Below are 20368 nucleotides of genomic sequence, written 5' to 3'. Positions count from 1 at the left end.
CCACCACAGCCTATTTGATATTGTTGCTGACCTTGTGCATCCTTTCTTGGCCACAATTACTTAATCTAAGAGCTGCTTCCAGTATGATAATGATAATGCACCATGTCACAAAGCAAAAGTCATCTTAAACTGGTTTCATGAACACAATGATGCGTTCAGTGTTCTTCAATGGCCTTCCCACTCACTGGATCTGAATCAAGTAGAACTTCTTTGGGATGTGTTAGAATAGGAGCATGAATGTGTACCTGAGAAATATCCAGGACTGAGGGACACAATCATGTCAGCATGTACCACATGTGTCTCAAAGCAATGGTTCCAGCAATTTGTGGAATCCATGTCTTGTGAGCAAAGAGGAATTCTTTGTTCTTCAGTGAAAAACATTAATACACCACAACCTATATTTAGAAGAATTTACATTAGTGTTCAATAAGCTGTCATAAATGGTCTGTTGAGTAAAATAGCTCCAACTGATCTGCCATTCCTGAGCAGTCACTGCATCTCATGTGGATATGTAAGAAGAAGAGAGGGGGCAGAGAGAGAGAGCAGAAGGAAAAACAGTTAAATGCTACACAATTATTTGCTATTGTAATTTTACCCACTTTTCACCATTAAAGATATCCGTGCAGCATCAGTTTATTCAAATCTAAACATTTAGTTCACTTATGTTGATGGTTTCATGTGAGATCTATATTCTAAAAGTAATATCAGGACCTGAAGTATCATTATTCCTAGCAGGTCAGGCTATATACGGAGAAGAAAAAGCTCAAATCCATGAATTGCTTGGTGGCCCCAGTCAAAGCTGAGAATGTTGTTCACTCACTTACCCTTTGAACAAAGGCTCATGTCCCATATGACCTGTTCATTTAAAAGTCAATAAACATAAACTACTTCATGTTCTCTTTCCTGAACCTTCTCTAGCTGGTTCTTTATGTCCTCTTGCTGAACCTAAATTTCCCAGCTTGTGGGCTCGAGTCTCATGGATTTATGACAGATCTGAAGGCTGAAAGCATATAAAAAGTACTAATGAGAGAAAATGAATACACCTTAAACCAAACTGACCATTGTCTGAAAATAAGTACACAACATGAGTTGTGCATTACTTGTACCTGAACATTGCTGTTATTTGCCATTTTAATTCACACTGTCAAATCCACTTTCCTGTGAAGTTAGGATCCTTCTGAAAAAAGGTGTGGAATCCTGACTCTCTGGAAGCTGGTAGTAAATCTGTTTCATGCTTCATTCAGACTAGATAAATGGTAGAGTTAGACAGACCTGTATGGCCCTCTAGATTAAAATACACAAGTCTGCAAGTGTGAGGCTTGTGGACCTGACCACTGACAGTTGTCAAGACTTAATCATCCCTGGAATTCACAGAAGCACAGTTACTGTACATTAAGCCATGTTACACAGCATCTCTGTCAGACTATATACCTTTTATATACCTTTTCACAACAACCCAGGTGAGAAATGAGCTGAGGAAGATCAAGCCTAAGAAAGCTACAGGTCCTGATGGAATCAGTGCCAGGCTCCTCAAGTCCTGCGCTGATCAGCTGTGCAGGGTAGTTGAGCATATGTTCAACCTGAGCCTGAAACTGGGAAGAGTACCACAGCTGTGGAAAACATCTTGTGTGGTACCTGTGCCCAAAACACAGCACCCAAAGGACCTAAACAGCTACAGGCCGGTGGCACTGACTTCCCATCTGATGAAGTCACTGGAGAGGCTGGTCCTCAACCACATCCGCCCTCTGGTGAGCCCATCCATGGACCCTCTTCAGTTCGCCTACCAGCCTGGTGTCGGGGTGGATGATGCTGTCATCTATCTTCTACACAGAGCTCTTTCTCACCTGGAGAAGTCCGGCAGCAATGTGAGGATCACCTTCTTCGATTTCTCCAGTGCTTTTAACACCATACAGCCAGGGCTTCTAAAGGACAAGTTGGGACATTGTGGAGTGGACAGTCACCTGTCAAACTGGATACTGGACTACCTCACCAACCGACCACAGTATGTGAGGGCACGGGACTGTGTCTCTGACTTGGTGGTCAGCAGCACAGGAGCCCCTCAAGGAACGGTCTTGGCACTGTTCCTCTTCACCCTGTACACTGCTGACTTCATGTACAGCTCACCGACCTGTCACCTCCAGAAGTTCTCTGATGACTCAGCGATCGTCGGCCTCATATCCAATGAGGAGGACAGGACTTTGTGGACTGGTGTCTGCAGAACCACCTTCAGATAAACGCTGGAAAGACCAAAGAACTGGTGGTGGATTTCCGCAGGTGCAGACACCCCCCTCCATCAGTGAACATCCGCGGTATGAACATCGAGAGTGTGGACTCTTATAAATACCTGGGTGTTCATCTGAACAACAAACTGGACTGGTCAGTCAACACTGCAGCTCTCTACAAGAAAGGCCAGAGCAGACTCTACCTGCTGAGGAGATTGAGGTCCTTTGGAGTGCAGGGAGCGCTCCTGAGGACGTTCTTCGAGACAGTGGTGGCATCTGCCATCTTTTATGGAGTGGTCTGCTGGGGCAGTAGCATCTCGACGGCAGATAAGAAGAGACTGGACAAACTCATAAAGAGGGCCGGCTCTGTCCTGGGGTGCTTCTTAGACCCAGTGCAGGTGGTGGGAGACAGGAGGATGACAACCAAGCTGGCATCCATGCTGGAGAACAGCTCCCACCCCATGCATGAGACTCTGGCAGCACTGGGCAGCTCCTTTAGCGACAGGCTGCTTCACCCCAAGTGTGTGAAGGAGCGGTATCGCAGGTCCTTCCTTCCTGCTGCCGTCAGACTACACAACCAACACTGCTCCCAGCGGACCACATACGCACACACTTAACTACACACACATGTTCATGTTCAGGGAATACTATGTGCAATATCCCACCCCCATGTGCAATTAAGAGTCTTTTGCTGTAAATAATATTGTTTATTACTTTTTTAATTCTTATCTATATTGTGTGTATATAGTGTAAATTATTTATTTATCTAAATTTTTGTAACTGAGTGTCCTGCTATCCCTTTCTGCTGTTACACCGTGAATTTCCCCACTGCGGGACTAATAAAGGACTATCTTATCTTATCTTATCTTATCTTTAGTAGAGGTTATGAATAAATAGGAAACATGAAATAGATATAAACTGCTAAAATGCTCAAAAAACATCCTTGAGTTAATATGACAAGCTTATCATGGTTTATTGTACATTTACAATAATAAAGCAATAGCACAGTTAAAGCCTCACATTCCACACAATTCAAACTGGGCCTGAATAATCCAGTATAATAGAATTAGAAATTGCTGCATTTGCAAATCATCAAAGCATATACAACACCAAGAACAAGAGAATGCTCGTATCAGCCATCTTCTGTCAACACAGTAACTCTCAGCAAATGTTTAGCTTACACCAGAAATAGAAAAATGAACAAAACAGATCAAATTGAATAAGGTTGTGAATATACGTAATTGCTAATTAAACAAAACATGTTTACTTTTTTTTTTTTTACTCACTGATTATAATCAACAAACATAGAGCTGGTCTTCCAGACAGGAGTAACCTAGAACCAGACTAAAAGGAGTGCCAGTGTAATGAACTCTCGATGGGTGGCCAGAAAGCTGCCCCACTAACAAATAAATTAAAAAATAAATCTGATCAAATAGACAGGCAAGTTTTCTTTCTACAAAGTGTGATGAAAGAAAATACAAAACAAATGTGAAGATTACATCTGATCTCATTTAAGAATGAGGAGGGAAAAAAATGGAGGGATGCACAGTATCAGATTCAGATCGGTAACGGCAGATGTTTGAGTTGCATCGGAGAGATGTTCAGATTTGACTGATATTTTAAGCCAGTATATGATGATGTATTTATTGCACTCAGACAGAGCAGGATTATTAGGTGACGCTGTCCTACTCTGCTAAAATATTAGCAATTTTAGTCCTATTACTGTATCTGTAACCCTACAGAATAAATGTTACATTTTTTCAGATGTTAAAGATGTAGTTCCAATGTCTTTGGGACTTTGTCGATACATAAATGAAAAGCTGGGATATCGGCATCAGCCCAGAATTCACACCGGTGCGTCCCTAAAGAGCTGTATCCACCTTTGAGCGTAGCTGTCATTCAGTTTTATGTGCATTCTCATTTCCAACCTTTGAAGCAGTACCTTTATCAGTAAGTAATTCAGCTCTAACTTATATAATAGAATAAATTACAGTGCCAAATTAATCGTACGCATTTTGACCAATGTAGAACAATCAAAAGTAATTTTATGCATTTTGTATTATCGTCATTATGAATGTACTGTTTAAAAAACAAATACTAGGTAACTTCCCCTTTCTATGCCGTGTAGTGATATTTATTGACATGTTGGTAGTGTTTTAAATCTATGCTTTACAGTGAATTAAATGATAATATTTAAAACCCCCTGGTTCACAATCTCCAAACATCTATTTAAGAGTTCTACAGGAAAAAAACTGCTACCATAACACAGTGCTAAGAACACAGCAAAGTAAGATGAGACATATTAGTATAAAAATGTAAGACACATAAGAACTATGAAAACAGTGGATGTAATGGCACATTAAAGTGTATGTTAGTAATGGTTGATGTATGACTACACTTCATAGGGCTGCCCAACTTTACTCAGGCAGATCTATCGTCCTACAATGTTTCATATAAACCCTAAATCCAACACTTACCCCTATTCTGGACTGGTTTGATTAAGTGGATTGGGTTTTAGGGATGGAACTAAACTCTGCAGGCCGAGTCGATCTCCAGGAGCACAATTAGGCACCTCAGCAATAGACAAACGTCACAATAAGTTTAAAAGGATTTTCACTCATGGCATTATCCCCTTCGTAGACAATGATAAATAATGTGTCAAATTCAAAATACAGTTCACACTTGGAAAAACAACCTACAGCAAAGGTCCTCAAGGGAATCCCAAAACTGGTATTCGTCTTGCATGCACATCATTATATTTAGCCTTTCATACTGTATATCAATGTCATGAAACACGTACAGATACACACTTAAAGAAAAAAACAAATCATAACTAGGAACTGATCTGTACTAGCTCTATTTTTTCATTCAGTTACTTTTTTTTCCAAGGAGTCCTCAGACAGTCTTTCAACTTACTATTTTTTGTCCTCAAATGTGAGTCTACAAAAAGCACTAATATAGGGGCGTTTTGACCATTTCTGTACTTGAAACCCTCCAAAGCAAACTATGTCAAGTTCCCCTGACTGTTTACTGCATGTCGCAGCACAACACAAGCAGTGGCCTGCCATAGTGTGGCAACACAGAGCCTTGCACAATGCACAATCAGCTAACATTAACTGTGCTGTCTTGACAAGATGGCTGGAACTGTCCCTTATTTAAGCCTCTGAGTCACATTGGCCAAGGCGACAGCAAATGCCTGCACAGCTGAGAATGGGTACTGGAAATCCAAGATGTATGCATTACCATCAATTCTGCCAAACTGCATCACCTGAAATAGAAAGTCAAAGGTAAGTCACAAAATATAAAATGCATGAACACAAGTAACCAACGCAGTGTAAACTATTTTTTACAATTATTTATAATTGTTTCTGATGGCTGTAAGAATTCACCACTTGGTGCATTTGGGAAGAATTGACACTATGGGCCCATTTTAGCAATCTTTTAGCGAGCAGTCAACAGTGCACTGCACAGCTTGACTTAGTAAGTCTATTAATTAATCATGGGTGTGTTTTGGGCGTAAAATGCAATAAACCAATCAGCATGTCACTTGCCTTTCCCTTTAAGAGCCAGGTGTGGTCTGACTTTGGCGGATTGCTATTTCAGTGGTGCAAAGCGGGGGTGTATGCACGTTGGGCTGCACGGGCAAAATTGTTGAAAATTCACTGCCAAGACAGCAACGAACTTCTGACTGTTGCCGTCTGCCTAGGTCGTTTTCAGTCAGTGGTGCACCTGTGTTTCCCGTTGCCAAGACAGCAATACGGCAGAAATTTGAACCTGAACCTGAACCCACCTCATTTCTAGACCACCATGCCCATTGGCGTGCATATATTCGCAGGCGGAAGACGTGAAAATAGACTGTTGGCGGGATGTATGATAGATAGATAGATAAGATCTTTCTGACAACTGATAACCAATGTAAAATATGAGTAAAGATCGAAAGAGCATCGTGACGTGTCTTGTGCAGGTTGTAAGATACGGCCCTATGTGTACAAAAGTATTTGGACACCTACACATTCCATCTACAGGAGCTTTGACACCCCTTTCAAAATTCATAGGAATTAATATGAAATTGCCCCAACCCCACTCTCCCTCCTGAGGCTTTTACACTCTATGCATCTCCGCACTCTGCAACCCTGCTCTGTAACTTTACGTGGTCTGACACTTCCTGGCTGACTTGCTGTGTTTTCTAAACTCTTCCACTCACAGTTGATGGTGGAATATCCAGCAGGGAAGACATTTCACCAACTGATCAACTGACAACGCTGCCATTCTATTACAATACCATGCTAGTATTCCTGGTGAGCTCTTTATAACGTCTCATTTTTTCACAAATGTTTACATTGGCAGACTGCGTGGCTAGGTGTCCATATAGTGTTCCCTGTCAAGGGTAGAGTGAATTTTTTTCTGACAACGGATAACCAATGTAAAATATGAGTAAAGATCTAAGATTTAAAAAAAAAGCTTTACCTGTCGTCCATCAAGCTCTATCTGAAAGTTTTTGGCCGACTCCTGCGTCACTCTTCCTCCAAAGTCAAGCTGGTAGACTTGGGTGGCTTCATTCCATAAAGGCTGTTTGTTGGCCATGACATATACAAAGCCCTGGCTGCCAAGGCCCCGATCTTCTCTCTCATTTGCCTTGCGGCACTTAATCTCCTCCAGTTCGTTTGCTGTGCGCAGGCTGCGTTTACTCTTCCAGCCTTTCTTGCTGCTCTGGCTTTGATTCATTAGTTCATCACCACTAATGAAAAGTTCAGGCTCACTTTCTGAGCTATCTTGGAATTCATTTGTGGTCCTGCTTAACTTTTTGGCCTTGTTCAGCTGCTCCTTCTGTCCCTTAGGCTTCTTTTTCTCTCTGACCCCAAGCCTTGGGCTGGATATGAGAGAATTAAAGTCAGACAGTGCACGGCCTTCCTTTTTTGATTTGCTCTCAGAAACGTTGGACATGTTTGCCTCCTCCGCCCTGCTGTCGAGTCTCTTGCGGCTTTTTTTGCTGAACCTGTCTGCTCCCTGCGGTACCGGACTTTCATTAAGCGAGGACTGTTCCTGAAAACTCTCACTAGAGTCCGCTAACACCTCTGAGGTGCTTTGATGGTTCATGAGTTCAGCTGGAGGAGGAGGAGGAGGTAGAGGCGGAGGAGGGGGTGGGGGAGGTGGCGGAGGAGGCGGTGGAGGAGGTGAAAGAACAGGCTTCTCCAAACCCTGATGCATTTTACTTGGTAAAGTTGCAGAGTGGTCCTGCATGGGAGGGCAAGCACTGTACGTACTCCAGGGATGTAAGGCCACTGGATGCAGCTGAAGGTTGGTGCACGAGCTGGCACCAGGGTACATGGGTGGCAGTGGACAACAAGCTAGATTGGCCATATTATTTGCATAACCAGGAGGCAAAACCAGAGTTGGATCCTGCTGACTAAATGAAACTGATGTTACCATGTCACTTGTCCCACATGGCTGTTGAGGACTTTGCAAAGACTGGAGCTGAGGTCCACCATGCCCCATGCCAGGGGGAAAGGGTGAAAGAGAAATCTGATAAGCTGATGGCAGAGTCATAGCACTAGGACTGGAGGGAGGCTTTGTTGAGAGGAGAAAGGGCATTCGAGTTATGTCTAAATGCTGTGCTTGGCTAAGTAAAAGTGGGGGTGGTTTGTGAGGTCCTGGGGGACTAGTTAGCATATTTTGATCCTGGGGCATCCACATTTGGTCTGAAGCAGGAGAGTCCCACTGGTAAGGTGGTGGCCGTTTCACTGTTAAATTGACATCTCCAAGAGTTAAATGGCGCACTGATTTTTCCAAATGGCACTGCTGGTTTAGTGTCTCATCTTCAGTGAAGGCAGAGTTGATGTACACAGTCCTATCTCGGCTGTTCTCAACTGGACTCAGTAAGTTGTAAGAAGACTGTGACGCCAGAGGTGAAGCACTTTTGGAGTGCACAATTATAGTGCTGTGTTGGGCCCCTTTGCCAGGGGGAAAGTCCTGCCGCACTACAGTTCCACCTGCAATGCCACTGCTGTTGCTCACACCGCCACTGACACTTACACTAGTGCTGCTGCTGTTACTGCTGCACTGAGTGCAGGTGTACAAAGCCGTGGGGATCCTGGGCTGGTAAGAAAGTGCAAGGGCAGTGTTAACCTTCGATTTGGTTGGTAAAGTCCTCACTGAATCTACCATTTGAGAAATCTTCAGAGCATTTTCTCTGCGATCCCGTCGCAGAGTAGCATGGATAAGACTGCTGTCAATCCTTTGGGTGGGACTCCTAATGACATTGATCTGGTTAGCAGGATCAGGGTATGGTGGTGGATCTCCACTTGGTATGGAGTATCGAGGCAATGAAAGACGGCTCAGTGTCGCTGAGCTGTATGGAAGCTGGACCTTCTTGTTTTCAGATGAGGTGACTTTCAACGTAGCCGAACTGCCCATTCCTTGAATACCATAGGCATTCTGGTTCCGTATGAGGCGTCTTCTTGGCCGACACACCTCCTCTACATTTCCACTGCTGTCAAAAGTCGTTATCCTTTCATAACCCAAAGGAGTCGGGTATTGGAGGCTCACTGGATGAAGCGAAAACTCGTCCTTAGTTAAGCATGAGTCCGGTGACAGTGTGTTAGTATTCTCACTGTTACCAATGATGACTGGTGGGGCTGTAGGGGGGGCAGAAGCTGCTGCAGACACCACCGTCCCTGGGTATGGTGGTGGTGGGTTCATTTTACGCATCTGAAACTCAAGAGAAGTGTCACTTTCAATAAACGACTGTGGCCTTGAAGGGACCTTCAGAGTGTGTGTTTGCTCAACTCTGTCTGGTGGTTGGTCTGGGTGAGGAATCTGGGGCATCATCTGAAGCTGATGCATTGAAATGGGAGTGTATGCTGTCGGAGGAGGTGGCAATGATATCTGCATCTTGAGTTGCTGCTGCATTTGTTGATGCTGCCTTTGCATCTGTTGATGTTGCTGTTGTATTTGTTGATGCTGCTGCTGAAGCTGTTGCTGCTGCTGCCTCATCTCTTGAATTTGTTGGCGGATTTGTTGCTGCTGCTGCTGCATTTGCTCATGCTGGAGCTGCATCTGATGGTGCTGCTGTTGCATTTGCTGCTGATGTTGTTGCTGCACCTGCTGATGCTGTTGTACTTGCTGCTGCAACTGCTGTTGCTGCATTTGCTGATGGTGATGCTGCAGTTGTTGCTGCTGCTGCAGTTGCTGCTGCTGCTGCAATTGCTGCTGCTGCTGCAATTGCTGCTGCTGCTGCTGCAGTTGCTGATGATGCTGCTGCATCTGCTGTTGCTGCTGCTGGATGTGCTGTTGAATTTGTTGATGATGCTGTGTCTGCAGCTGCTGTTGGTGCTGCATGTGCTGTTGATGCTGCGGCATTGGTTGTTGGTGCTGTTGCTGTGCTTGTTGGTGCTGCTGCAACTTTAGATGCTGTTGTTGTGTTTGAGTTTGGTGTTTAGATGGTTGATGATGGTCTTCCTGTTGCTGCTGGCGCTGCTGATGTGGCTGCGGTGGCAAATGATGTGGTGGAGGAGGAAGCGTTCCACTCAAAAGGTTGCCCATTTCTAGGCCACTAAAAATGACTTGACCAGGACTGGAGTATCTTGTTGGTACAGTGTACTGTGCGGTCACATTGTCCGGAGTATGATCAGGAACTTTTGCATTGGCAGCGGCTGCTGCTGCAGCAGCAGCTGCAGCTGCATTGGCCGTGGGATTGGTCAAAACATCGAGCTGAATATTCTGATTTGCCAAGAGAGACTGGACAAGTCCTATGCTCTGCGTGGGTGACATTGCTTGAGCAGGACTATGTATAGGAGCGATTGGAATATTAACTGTGCAGGGAGGATTATCACCTGACACCCCAGAGGGTCCCATCACTGTAAAGAAAATGTCACCACAGGATTAATACTTTATACGCATTGGCATTTAATAATTCAGTCATTCTTCACTCCATACAGAACTCCAAGACTGTCACATCAATGTTTACCTGGTAAATCATCTTCGTCCTCACTGAACACGTTAGGATTAAAGACGGGTAGACTCATAAAATCTGGTGAAATTTTACGGACCTCTGGTAGATAGATTGTCATCTGCCGTGGTTGCAAGTGCAACAAACTGGTTTTATAGATGACTGTAACATAATGAAGACACAGAATGGGTACATTATCAGCGACACACTTGTGTTACAGTGTAGCACATTACACCATAACAATAAGTCCTGAGATTTCCACTGACAGTTTTTTACCTGCTCCTAAATTTGCTGGCAAAAAGGAGGCAAGTCCCACAATCTTAAACTTTGTGCCCCAAATGTTAGAGGTGACTTGAGCCAGATAATTATGCTGCAAGGCAAACACAGAGGTATTTTAAAAAAGTGAACTGATTAAAAAAAGACCAAAAAACAAAAATTTTACTACCTCATTCATTCCATCTACTGGAAATTCCCTGCGAGTGAGACTTGGAGACCGTATGGTAGGTTTCTTTGGTAATCTTGGAGACCTGGACATTTCTTGAGATGCTTGGGCAAGTTTGGGAGACTTTCTTGATTCCATATTTATTCTAAAAAAACCAAACAATCAATTAATGTAGGTAAGAAAATCTGCAGTTTCTAATGGTGATGATGCAGATACACAATATTTAAAAATGTCACAAATATGACATGCATCACAATGTTTAGTTTATTTTTGAGAACAGACTGGAATGCCAAAAAGCCACATTTTAAGAAATGCTAAAACCATAAGTACTTTCAATTACACATTCATTCTTGTTTACATGCAGGTTTCTGGTCTGTGTACATTTGGTCTGTTTCATGCAGGTGTTCTAAAAGTAACAAAAAATATAACACACACACACACACACACACATATATATATATATATATCATATATCATTTAGCAACATGTTTAGTTCAAGTAAAAGGGCAAGCTAGAAAACCTAGATAAACCAGTCTGCTAAATGTGCCTGAAAACAGTCAAAACACTCCTAAGACCATTCACATGACTTTGTGCTCTCAGATATGAGGTTTATCCTATAAACGTGTGTCATCTGAGTCTCAGTTAGCTGGACATTCTTAGCTACACATTGGTGTCCATGGACCATTCGTTCTTTAATAATTTGGATGGGTTGCTGTTGAGTCAAACTGCCTTGAATCTGAGCAGATAATGGCTTGTTTCATTCCCAGTTTGGCCGTTTCCCTAATAAACTCAGCCTTTCTGAATGTTTCAACACTCAGTCTGACTAAAGGGGACGCATTCCAGCGGGAATGTGACCTCAGTGAAATTACAAATCACTCTATATTATAATCACTGAAACACATTTTATAATGTCAGTGAGGCCATACAAGACAATGTACCTGGGAAGTTTAGGTGATCTGTTTCCTCTGGAAAGCTTTGGCGACTTCCTTCCAACCCACTCATCACTCAACTCAATGTCACTAGAGTCAGAGCAGTTGCAGCTGTCAGTCATGTAGGATATCATCCCATTCACGCAGACTTCATCTGAAATTCAATTACAAATGAACGTTAGAAGGAAGCATCATTGCTGCATCTGAAGAGATCCATGCCACTAATTTCACCTCCACCTGTTTTGCTGTCCATTTTGGGGTCCATTATTATAAACTCTGGGCGTAGTTTGCTGATTCGGCGACCTTTGAGGATAGGCACCAGGCCTCCCAGGTGCTCCAGATAAAGGGTGTAGCATGGCCCTCCAGCCTCTGGATTATCTTCTGCTCGCTTCATAGTACAGTGCAACCTCTCATTCCCCGCTGTTGGGTAGCTGACGAAGTCGCGAATGTTGTTTGGATCAGGAATAGGAGGCTGTAGATAGAAAATACAGGTCCATACTGATTTATTCTGACCTGCTGCGATTTTTAATACATTTCTGGTATTTGGGGATACAGAATACAGTGTTGGCTACCTTGATAGTTGGGATGAATGCACTGGTGACGTAGGAACAGAGGAGGGAGGGCATGTTCAGTTTACCCACATCTCTCTCCTCTCTCAGGGCACTGGCTATGCCCTGCTGACACAGCAGCTGGAGGCTAGCCACCCTGTGCTCCACACGCACAACATATAGTGCTGGCCCACATGCCAGAAACAGACGTGAATCCCGGTGACCCCAGCAGATAGTGGTAATAGGCCTCTGAAATAAGAACAGTCACACTGTATTTGCATATGGGGCTACCAGTGATTCTTACAGAGTGAAATTGGTTATTTATGATTCTTTTCACGTATATAATCAAATGAATGTAAATTGAAACTTAAAGTAGTAGTATGGAGACAAATCTAATTTACACAATTTCCCTTTAACCCAAATACTGTAGCTGACTAGCAAAGGCATGCTCAAAATTACAAATGATATTGGAATCACTGTAATTGTAACCAATAATGTCTATGCATCGCATTTGTAACTCATTGAATAGTACTGTTCTCTCTAATGGTGGGAGGTAGTCCAATTTCTACATTTCATAAATGTGCGTAATCTTGGGAAAATATTAGGACAACCTATAAAAACCTTTGCCTTATTGGACATATTTAAACATATGGACATTTGATCATAATTTTAACAATATTTAAATGTTTTACAAATTGATTTTCAATGTTATTTATTTTGTTATATTACCCTTATGTTTAAATATGTTAATAAATATAAAAATAAGTTTTCATGGTGTGTCCTACATTTGTTCATTCTCCTGTATATCAGTAATAATATTTATAGATGTATATATATGTGCATGAAAATACTGGACTTTGTTTTTTTCCTAATTTCTATTTCCTTAATAAAAATGGAAAAAGCTACTTTCTACCACTTTAACAGACAACGGTATGCCATACAGTCACCTGTAAAGAAACCTCATGTGCAAATCGTAACAATTAGCAGTGAGAGGCAAGTGTGTGATAATTAAAATATACAGTTAGTTAATCGGTTGGGGTTTAGGAGACAGTTACTTGTTAGCTACGTTAGTCTAAGCGCTGAACATGCCTAAGCTTCTCAGACTGCATTTGGATTAGGGGGAAAATTGCAAAGTTGCTCAATCATTGCTTTGATTTGAGGTTTTTCAGGAATCTAAGACTGATCATTGACGCTATCAGTGTACTCAATGACAAATTACTTTGATGAGTTCACCTGTGCAGGTGTTTCCAAAGTGTATATATGTTCTCCTTGAACATTGTAGAACTTGACTAGGGCATTTCTCATTATGGAGGCACAGGCGGAGTCCGAAGGGAGCCCATGTCTCTCCATTCCAGCTACGGCTAACAAGTCTCCCTGAGAGCACCACTGCACCTCCACATCTGTACAAGAACAGCTGTTTGAGTGGATTATGTTGTATAGAACAAACTGTCAAAAATGTAGCATGATTCATCTCATGATTCATCCCATTCATGCAATTTCCCTTCTGGGATCAATAAAGTATTTCTGATTCTGATTTTGATCACAAATGGTTTAGCAATGGAGTGACATCACTGCTGTACAGTCTGTTTCATGCACAAAACCACCTTCAGTTAAAACCCCTACTGCTTTACCTTTTAGTCCTGAGCGGATTATGTTGGGTGAAAGGTCATCGTAGTTGTTCATTAGACTAATGTCTCCAGATATAAAGCTTACTGTGAGGAGTGGCTTCACATTACGCACTTGAAAAGAAAGACAGTTTTAGAGTGAGCTGAAGCAACAGAGCAAATCAGACAGACACTTCAATAATGTCAGTGTTTGTATCTGTATAAATATGGTCCTCTGTGGTCTAAGAATAGCAGCAGAAATACTAATGGAACACGGTGTATTTATAATCATGGCAAAGTTGTACCTTGACTCGGGGCATTTTCGTCAGAGTCTGTATCACTCTCAGTGCTGTCTTCCACCAGGAAGTCAGGACAGTTCCAGGACATGCCGACAATGCCATCTGATTCATGCAGCAGGACGTGAGCAAGCATACGACCATGGCAGTCCATTACAATCACCTGACCGTCTGCTGTTCCAAACAACACCTACGTGCATACAGGTGAATGCAAGTACACTCATTACTTCCAGACACCACACTTCTAAAAATAAAGGTACTTCAAGTGGTTTTGTGAGTGATGCCATAGACAACAATTTTGCTTTAATAAAGAACCATGTTTGTAACAGAGATGAGTGCAAATGTTTTTTCTGTGGTCGAATCATTCAAAGCACCTTTATTTTTACGAGTGAGCTTTGACCTAAATGCTACATGTGCTCAACAGATTACCTGCTGGTCATCAGGGGTCCATATTCCACAGGTGATTTGGCTTTCCAGATTGATCTCAGATGACCAGTGTCTCTGACCGCTGACTGAGCCCACCAAGACAAAGCCATCTCTGTAGGCAATCAGGGCCTGAGTGCCGTCATGGGACCAGGTGAAATCACTTACCTAAGAGACATAGCAGAAATTGAGATTAATATAATCCGAAATCCTGTAAATGTCCAGACGGGAAAACATTTTTTATGTGATTAATATGCAATCGCATTTATAAGTTATTATAAATCTTTTAAACCCAAGATGCAAAAATGACTCTGTAAATGTGCCACAATACCTGAGCCCCTCGATCATTAACCAGCTCCACAGACCATCGCCCCTCATACTGTATCCACACAAAAATCCCTCCCTCCATATCACAAGTAGCAAGCTTCTGAAATGGCTCATTCCAGCGGACAAGCACAACCTGTATAGATACAAACAGCTCTCATGTTAGTGTTTTAGTGACATTCAAGACCAGACATGAGGTCAGTTTTAATGATGGTGTTTTGCTTTAAAAATAATTACAATTGCACTGTTTTAACATAGTTCATGGAATTGGAATAGTAGGCAGCACAAGTACTGCTGATGCATATAAAATTGATTTGTTCATGTTCTGATATATATATATAGAGAGAGAGAGAATTATTGTTAAAGTGAACTAAAAACACATGGAAATAATTGTAACACAGGAATTGATTTAACCTTTTGGTATTTGGAAATACAAGACGTGCAATGTCTTCATCACATTCCATTACATGACAGATATCTGACCTTTTACAACAGACAGGCATAGCATTATCAAAGGCAAATCTATCATCTGAAACACAAACCTCACTGTTGTGCCCTCTTAAATTAAAATTAATCCTTTGCGGAGTATTCCTGTCCCTCCTGCAGTGACTGGAGGTAAAAGTCACACCAACAACACCCCTTGCATTTCCGGTGGCCAGCCATCCTTCCTCGTAGTAGCGCCTCCTGCACACTGGCTTTTCTTTCTCGCTCTTAGGAACTCTTCCTTTCCATGAGAGGCAGAGGATGTTGGAGTCACTGCAGAGGACAGGACCATGTTCCACCGCCGCCAACATCCCTACTGACTGACCAGGCTACATAATGAACAAAGAGAGGAAAGTTGAGTTGCTTTGCGTAGGCTGTCCTAACACTTAAAGGAATACGCCAGTGTTTTTCAATCTATTCTCATTTGTAGCATCTGTTGCAGAACGGTCGAATAGCACATATTTCAACATGTTCTCTTTTACTTAGTACAATAACTAACCTACTACTGATTCAAAACATATTTATAATAGGAGCCAATAATCTGCTGGTGCTTCAACACCTGCTCATTGGCTCTGATTATACGTGTGTTTCACATCAGCAGTTCTTTTTGTTCTTTTATGTTTAAGAGCCCCTCTTAAAGTGTAGCAAAGATGAAAAGATGAAAAAAAAAAATCTTGGGGTTACACTTGGGCTTAAATGTTAGGCACAGCCCATTCCCTTCACCCCTATTCTAATCACCCACTACATTACAAACCTCTTCACCAGTGTAATTAGCTAGGCACTTCCCTCCGCCAGTGCATCGCTGGGTTAAGTCCACCTCAAGCACTTTAATCTGTGATCAGTACACAGCAACCACTACACCCTGATTATTGCCCGTCTGTATCAACTGTACAATACAGATTAGGTTGAAAAACACTGAGTATGCTTTCAAGACACATATAATATATATTTAATTCAAGAAATAAAAACTGTAAAAGAACAAAGCATACGCACCTCTTCATAGTCCCTGGACATTATTAGATTGAATTTTGTTTCTGAAGGAGCCTTCCATTTTGTTGAGGTTTCAAGAAATGTGTAGCAGCACCTGAGAAGTCTACATTTACTTGCAGAGATGACTTTGTGAGTATTATTAGGGACTATCAGGCCATTATACTCCACATCTATGTCATCAGCCACATGATTTATTTTTAATTAATGCCAAGGACGGTCTCTGGTCAGCGACGACATAGTCTATTAAAATAATGAAGTATGAAAATATTCAGTAGTCCACGTTTTCTGTAGGGAAGAAAAAATAAAACACTTCGCTGAGCGGATGGCGAGGTTAGAGCAAACTCTTTCACCACCTATACTGTATATTACTTGTACATATTAGCTGACATGTAAACACAAAATCAGTGAATATCAGGGTGGCACTCGCTCTGTAAAACCTTTTTAATGACGTTTTGCCTTTATTTTTAGCCCATTTGTTTATCTAGCTAGAATACAGTTGTATATTTGTCCTAATTGAAACCTGTTGGCACAAAGAATTCACAGATAAGCTAACATGGTATGCAAATATCAAACAGAGATTAAATTGGAAAGAATAAAGCTTAATAATAACAGAACATTATTCTAAAGAAAGTGGGGTAGTTTTATAAGAGGAGTAGTTTTGTCCATTTTTGATCAGGGGCATGGCAGCAGATCGAGCTCTGGTCTTGCAGCATTAGGTTTTATGAAAGGCACGGTTTGCTAACATGAACCTGCAGGTATCCTCTCTCAGCTGACGCTTGCCAGCTCTTACGTCACGACTCGGTAATCAGTGTAACATCACTGCTGCTCTTTTATTCTTCATTAGAATAAATCTAGGGCATTTTATTCCTGGTTTAAAAGAGGGTCACACACACACGGCCCGGCCTGTGAGTGTGTATGAGAGCAGAAGGATGAGGGCAGGCTGGCCGTTCCGCAGCCGTCATGGCAACACGGATGCGATGATCACTGAATCCTAATGACATTTCGCCGTGTCCCTTCAATCTTTACCAAAAACAAATCTGGGCAAAAACATCCCAGGTTCACACGGGCTAGCTTACATCAACAGCTATGCTGTCGGTCGGTCGGCGGTGTATTGTGTAGCCAGCTACGAATGACGATAAAGCATCTATACGGTGTATTTATAAGCGCATCATAACGGCGAAATAGCACTGGGCCACATCGCCGTAATTAACCAGGGCTGTGTTAAAGACAAATCCATCTACACTCGTTCGAGGGCGGTTTAATCAAACAGCATATTAAATACCAGCCTCGTCTGGCCCTTTCTGTCGGCTGTTGCCGCCGAGTAAGGAATGCATTCGGAAAATGTAGCTAACTGATACAGCCATTTTATATCGGTGTAGTGGGCAATATTAGGTTAGAATCTGCCCGAAATTTATAGGCGAACTCACCTTTTCCAAGTCGCTCTCAATGCGTCTAAATGGTTGCCAAGTGCACGGCATGGATTAAAGCCTCGGAGGGCCACAAATAACGGCCGAGGGACGAGGCACGCTAGCACGAAAAAACAACCGTGTGCGGGATTTCAGATCCGGTCATGGCAACCCGAGCTCTGACGGAGTGGTGGTGAGACCACGTGACGGGCAAGCCCATCCAGCGGGGTACGGCTACGGATTAGTACTGCAGTGCACGGGGGTACTGTACTGATATCAGCTGACATTTTCTCGTTGTTCTTACCTTGTTTCCACGCTAGTAAGTTAGCCCAGGCAGGAACACGGAAAGAAAGGTCGGACATGATGTTTGTTCCGTTTATTTGATGAGCAGCTGCACGTTCACAGATGGTATGAACCTCCAGTTCCGAGACGCTTTTGGCCTCCCCTTCTAAAATGGGCAGAGAAGCAGCAGCAGCAGCGAAAATGGCTGTGATCAAACGGATTTATTACTGCACTCACTCTGTAGTTCTAGACATTGCAAAGAATAGTCAGTGGGAGTTATTGGCACGATTTTATTGTTTTACATTAAGCAGAATGTTTAAATTACACTGGTACAGAACAGGCTATGTACAGTCATGGTCATCTTCATTAGATTGTTCTTCAAAGATGGACGTGGGACATAAGAATAAGTATGATCCCTTATAATAAAGAACTGTAGTAGTGCTGTAGAAAGTTATAGGATTTCTGATGTGCTCTTCTGTAGAAGAAATCTTTTATCTTCACAAATAGCTACTATTATATTATTTATTATTACTATTATTTTATATCAATTATTGGGCTGGGGAAGGTGGATATTAATAATATTACATCAGTATGTCAGTAAGCTTTTCTATAAATGTCATAGATATCATCATTTCTTCTAGGATCAACTATGCAAATGCATCATTAAAAAATTGATTTAGTGAACACAAATAATATAAATAATAATGAATGCCCATAGTATTCTAGTATTTTTATACATTGTCCATTTTCATTTATCAGATTGTGATGCATGTATGCCATATCACCCACCCCTTCTACCAAATAATGGTGTTGTACAACATATATATGGCTGTCTGTAATATCTATAAGTAAGTCTATAAGATTGTTATTGGAATCTGTAGAACTTTCTACAGTATTGTTATAGGTCTTTTTTTTAAAAGGGGATACAATGAAATTGAGCCCCTCAAGCTAAAATACAACTCCTGCAGAGCGCTTTAAATCACCATCTATAAATTCACAGTAAAAACAACAGTGCACATATTAACTCAATCAGTGCTCCTTCAGAAATGCCCAAGTCTCTTGTCACACAGTACAATCAGGTGTTTGTCTCTTGAAACATATGAATAACACTGTCATATGCAGGTGGAGGAGTTCGTGTGGGGAGGTAGCCTCTGAGACTGCCCTTCCCTAACCAAAAGGACTCGGACTGGCCCATATTGTTAGGATCTGTCACTGCTGAGTTGGTGCCGCTGGTATTGTGAAGCAGTACTGTTTGGCTCTCGTCCTCTGATCCTTTACTGCCCTTCTTCGACGGTGGTCGAAAGGTGGAGGCTTGGAAGCTGGGGCTGCGGCCCAGGAGTTCGTTAGGGTCAACAGATGTCTGTCTGTGAAGGTTTAACATGGCTCTGCCTGTGCTGTTGCTGTTCAGGTTAAAGCCATTACTGCTGTAGAGACCCGCCTGACCGCGGAGATTGCGTGATCTGGAAGCTCTTGACCATCGGCTGGGGCGTGTGGTGATTCTCACCGAGGCTCTGCGTCTAGACATCCATGTCAGGAAGATGAAGATCAGGATTCCGATCAGAAGACCGACCAGCATTGACAAGCAGAAGGCCAGGGTCAGTTCCTCTGAATGGAGAAATACGATTTAATCTTCAGATGAAAAAGAACTGGATTTGGAGATATTGTTTACAGCTGGACTGCTGATACTGCATTTCCTCTTTAGTATTTAAAGGTAAATCCAGTCAACAGACATGCTCAGACACTCAGACATGCTCAGAGACTTACCAAAATCTATCGTCTCATGTATCCATGAAATGTCAGTGTCATTTTCATTTGCAGCCATAGCACAAAATTAAAGAGAGGCAAATCACATGTGGTCAAATCCAAGAGCAACCGAGCACACAGAAACACTCTCTGTGCTGCTCTGGGCTGGTTCGTTTTTGTTGGCAAAGACGGAAACTTTACCGTCATTCTTCCTGCCTCCCTACTTTTAAAATTAGCAAATCCTTGGCTTATCTGTGTGGGACAGAAATCCAGAGGAACAGAGCTGCTTCCTTTTACATCATTTCCTCCGTTTCACTCGATACAATACAATGGCTTCACGCCTGCTTTATGTTATAATGAAAGTTGCGCCTCCCTTGTAGCTGTGCATTTGACTGGAAAGAAACAGTGTTGTAGATGAAGATCAGACTATTACTGAGAATTTGGAAATTGGACATTTAAAAGTTGTTTGGAGAAAATGAGAGGGTCCATAAGAATTTTTTTTACTTTTGAAAGTGTAGCTCAAATAAGGCATTTGCTCTGATTTCTTGGGATCTTTCTTAGGACAAAAGGTGAGCCATTATCCATGGCCTTATTCAGTGTATTCATTATGCAATGCTCTGTACACCATCAATAAATTGTCTGTTATTAATTCTGTATTGTCTGGTCTAATGTACTGCCATAATGTTTACATAATTTTTGTGATACTAATTAGTTTTACTAATACAAAT

At 42.2% G+C, this 20368-nt stretch overlaps 2 protein-coding genes across 2 annotated transcripts; both read right to left on the bottom strand.

Moving 5' to 3' along the window:
• Positions 1-3170: 3170 nt before the first annotated feature.
• On the bottom strand, positions 3171-17788 carry tulp4b (TUB like protein 4b). The gene is made up of 16 exons (XM_072689346.1): positions 17637-17788; positions 16213-16494; positions 15279-15548; positions 14744-14872; positions 14419-14580; positions 13999-14179; positions 13721-13828; positions 13323-13489; positions 12114-12338; positions 11779-12013; positions 11551-11695; positions 10616-10757; positions 10447-10540; positions 10189-10332; positions 6690-10078; positions 3171-5490 (listed from the first exon to the last, which is right to left on the bottom strand). Exons 2-16 carry the CDS (start codon positions 16231-16233, stop codon positions 5374-5376), a joined length of 5529 nt encoding a protein of 1842 aa, XP_072545447.1. The 5' UTR covers positions 16234-16494; positions 17637-17788; the 3' UTR covers positions 3171-5373.
• A 385-nt stretch (positions 17789-18173) lies between these two features.
• Positions 18174-19801, bottom strand: myct1b (myc target 1b). Its single transcript, XM_072689347.1, has 2 exons — positions 19662-19801; positions 18174-19502 (listed from the first exon to the last, which is right to left on the bottom strand). Exons 1-2 carry the CDS (start codon positions 19717-19719, stop codon positions 18973-18975), a joined length of 588 nt encoding a protein of 195 aa, XP_072545448.1. The 5' UTR covers positions 19720-19801; the 3' UTR covers positions 18174-18972.
• Positions 19802-20368: the final 567 nt, after the last annotated feature.

This window comes from Salminus brasiliensis, chromosome 10 (assembly GCF_030463535.1).
Source record: "Salminus brasiliensis chromosome 10, fSalBra1.hap2, whole genome shotgun sequence".
Lineage (NCBI taxonomy): Eukaryota > Metazoa > Chordata > Actinopteri > Characiformes > Bryconidae > Salminus > Salminus brasiliensis.
Note: the sequence above shows the minus strand (reverse complement) of the source record. Positions and strands in the feature narration are given on the sequence as shown.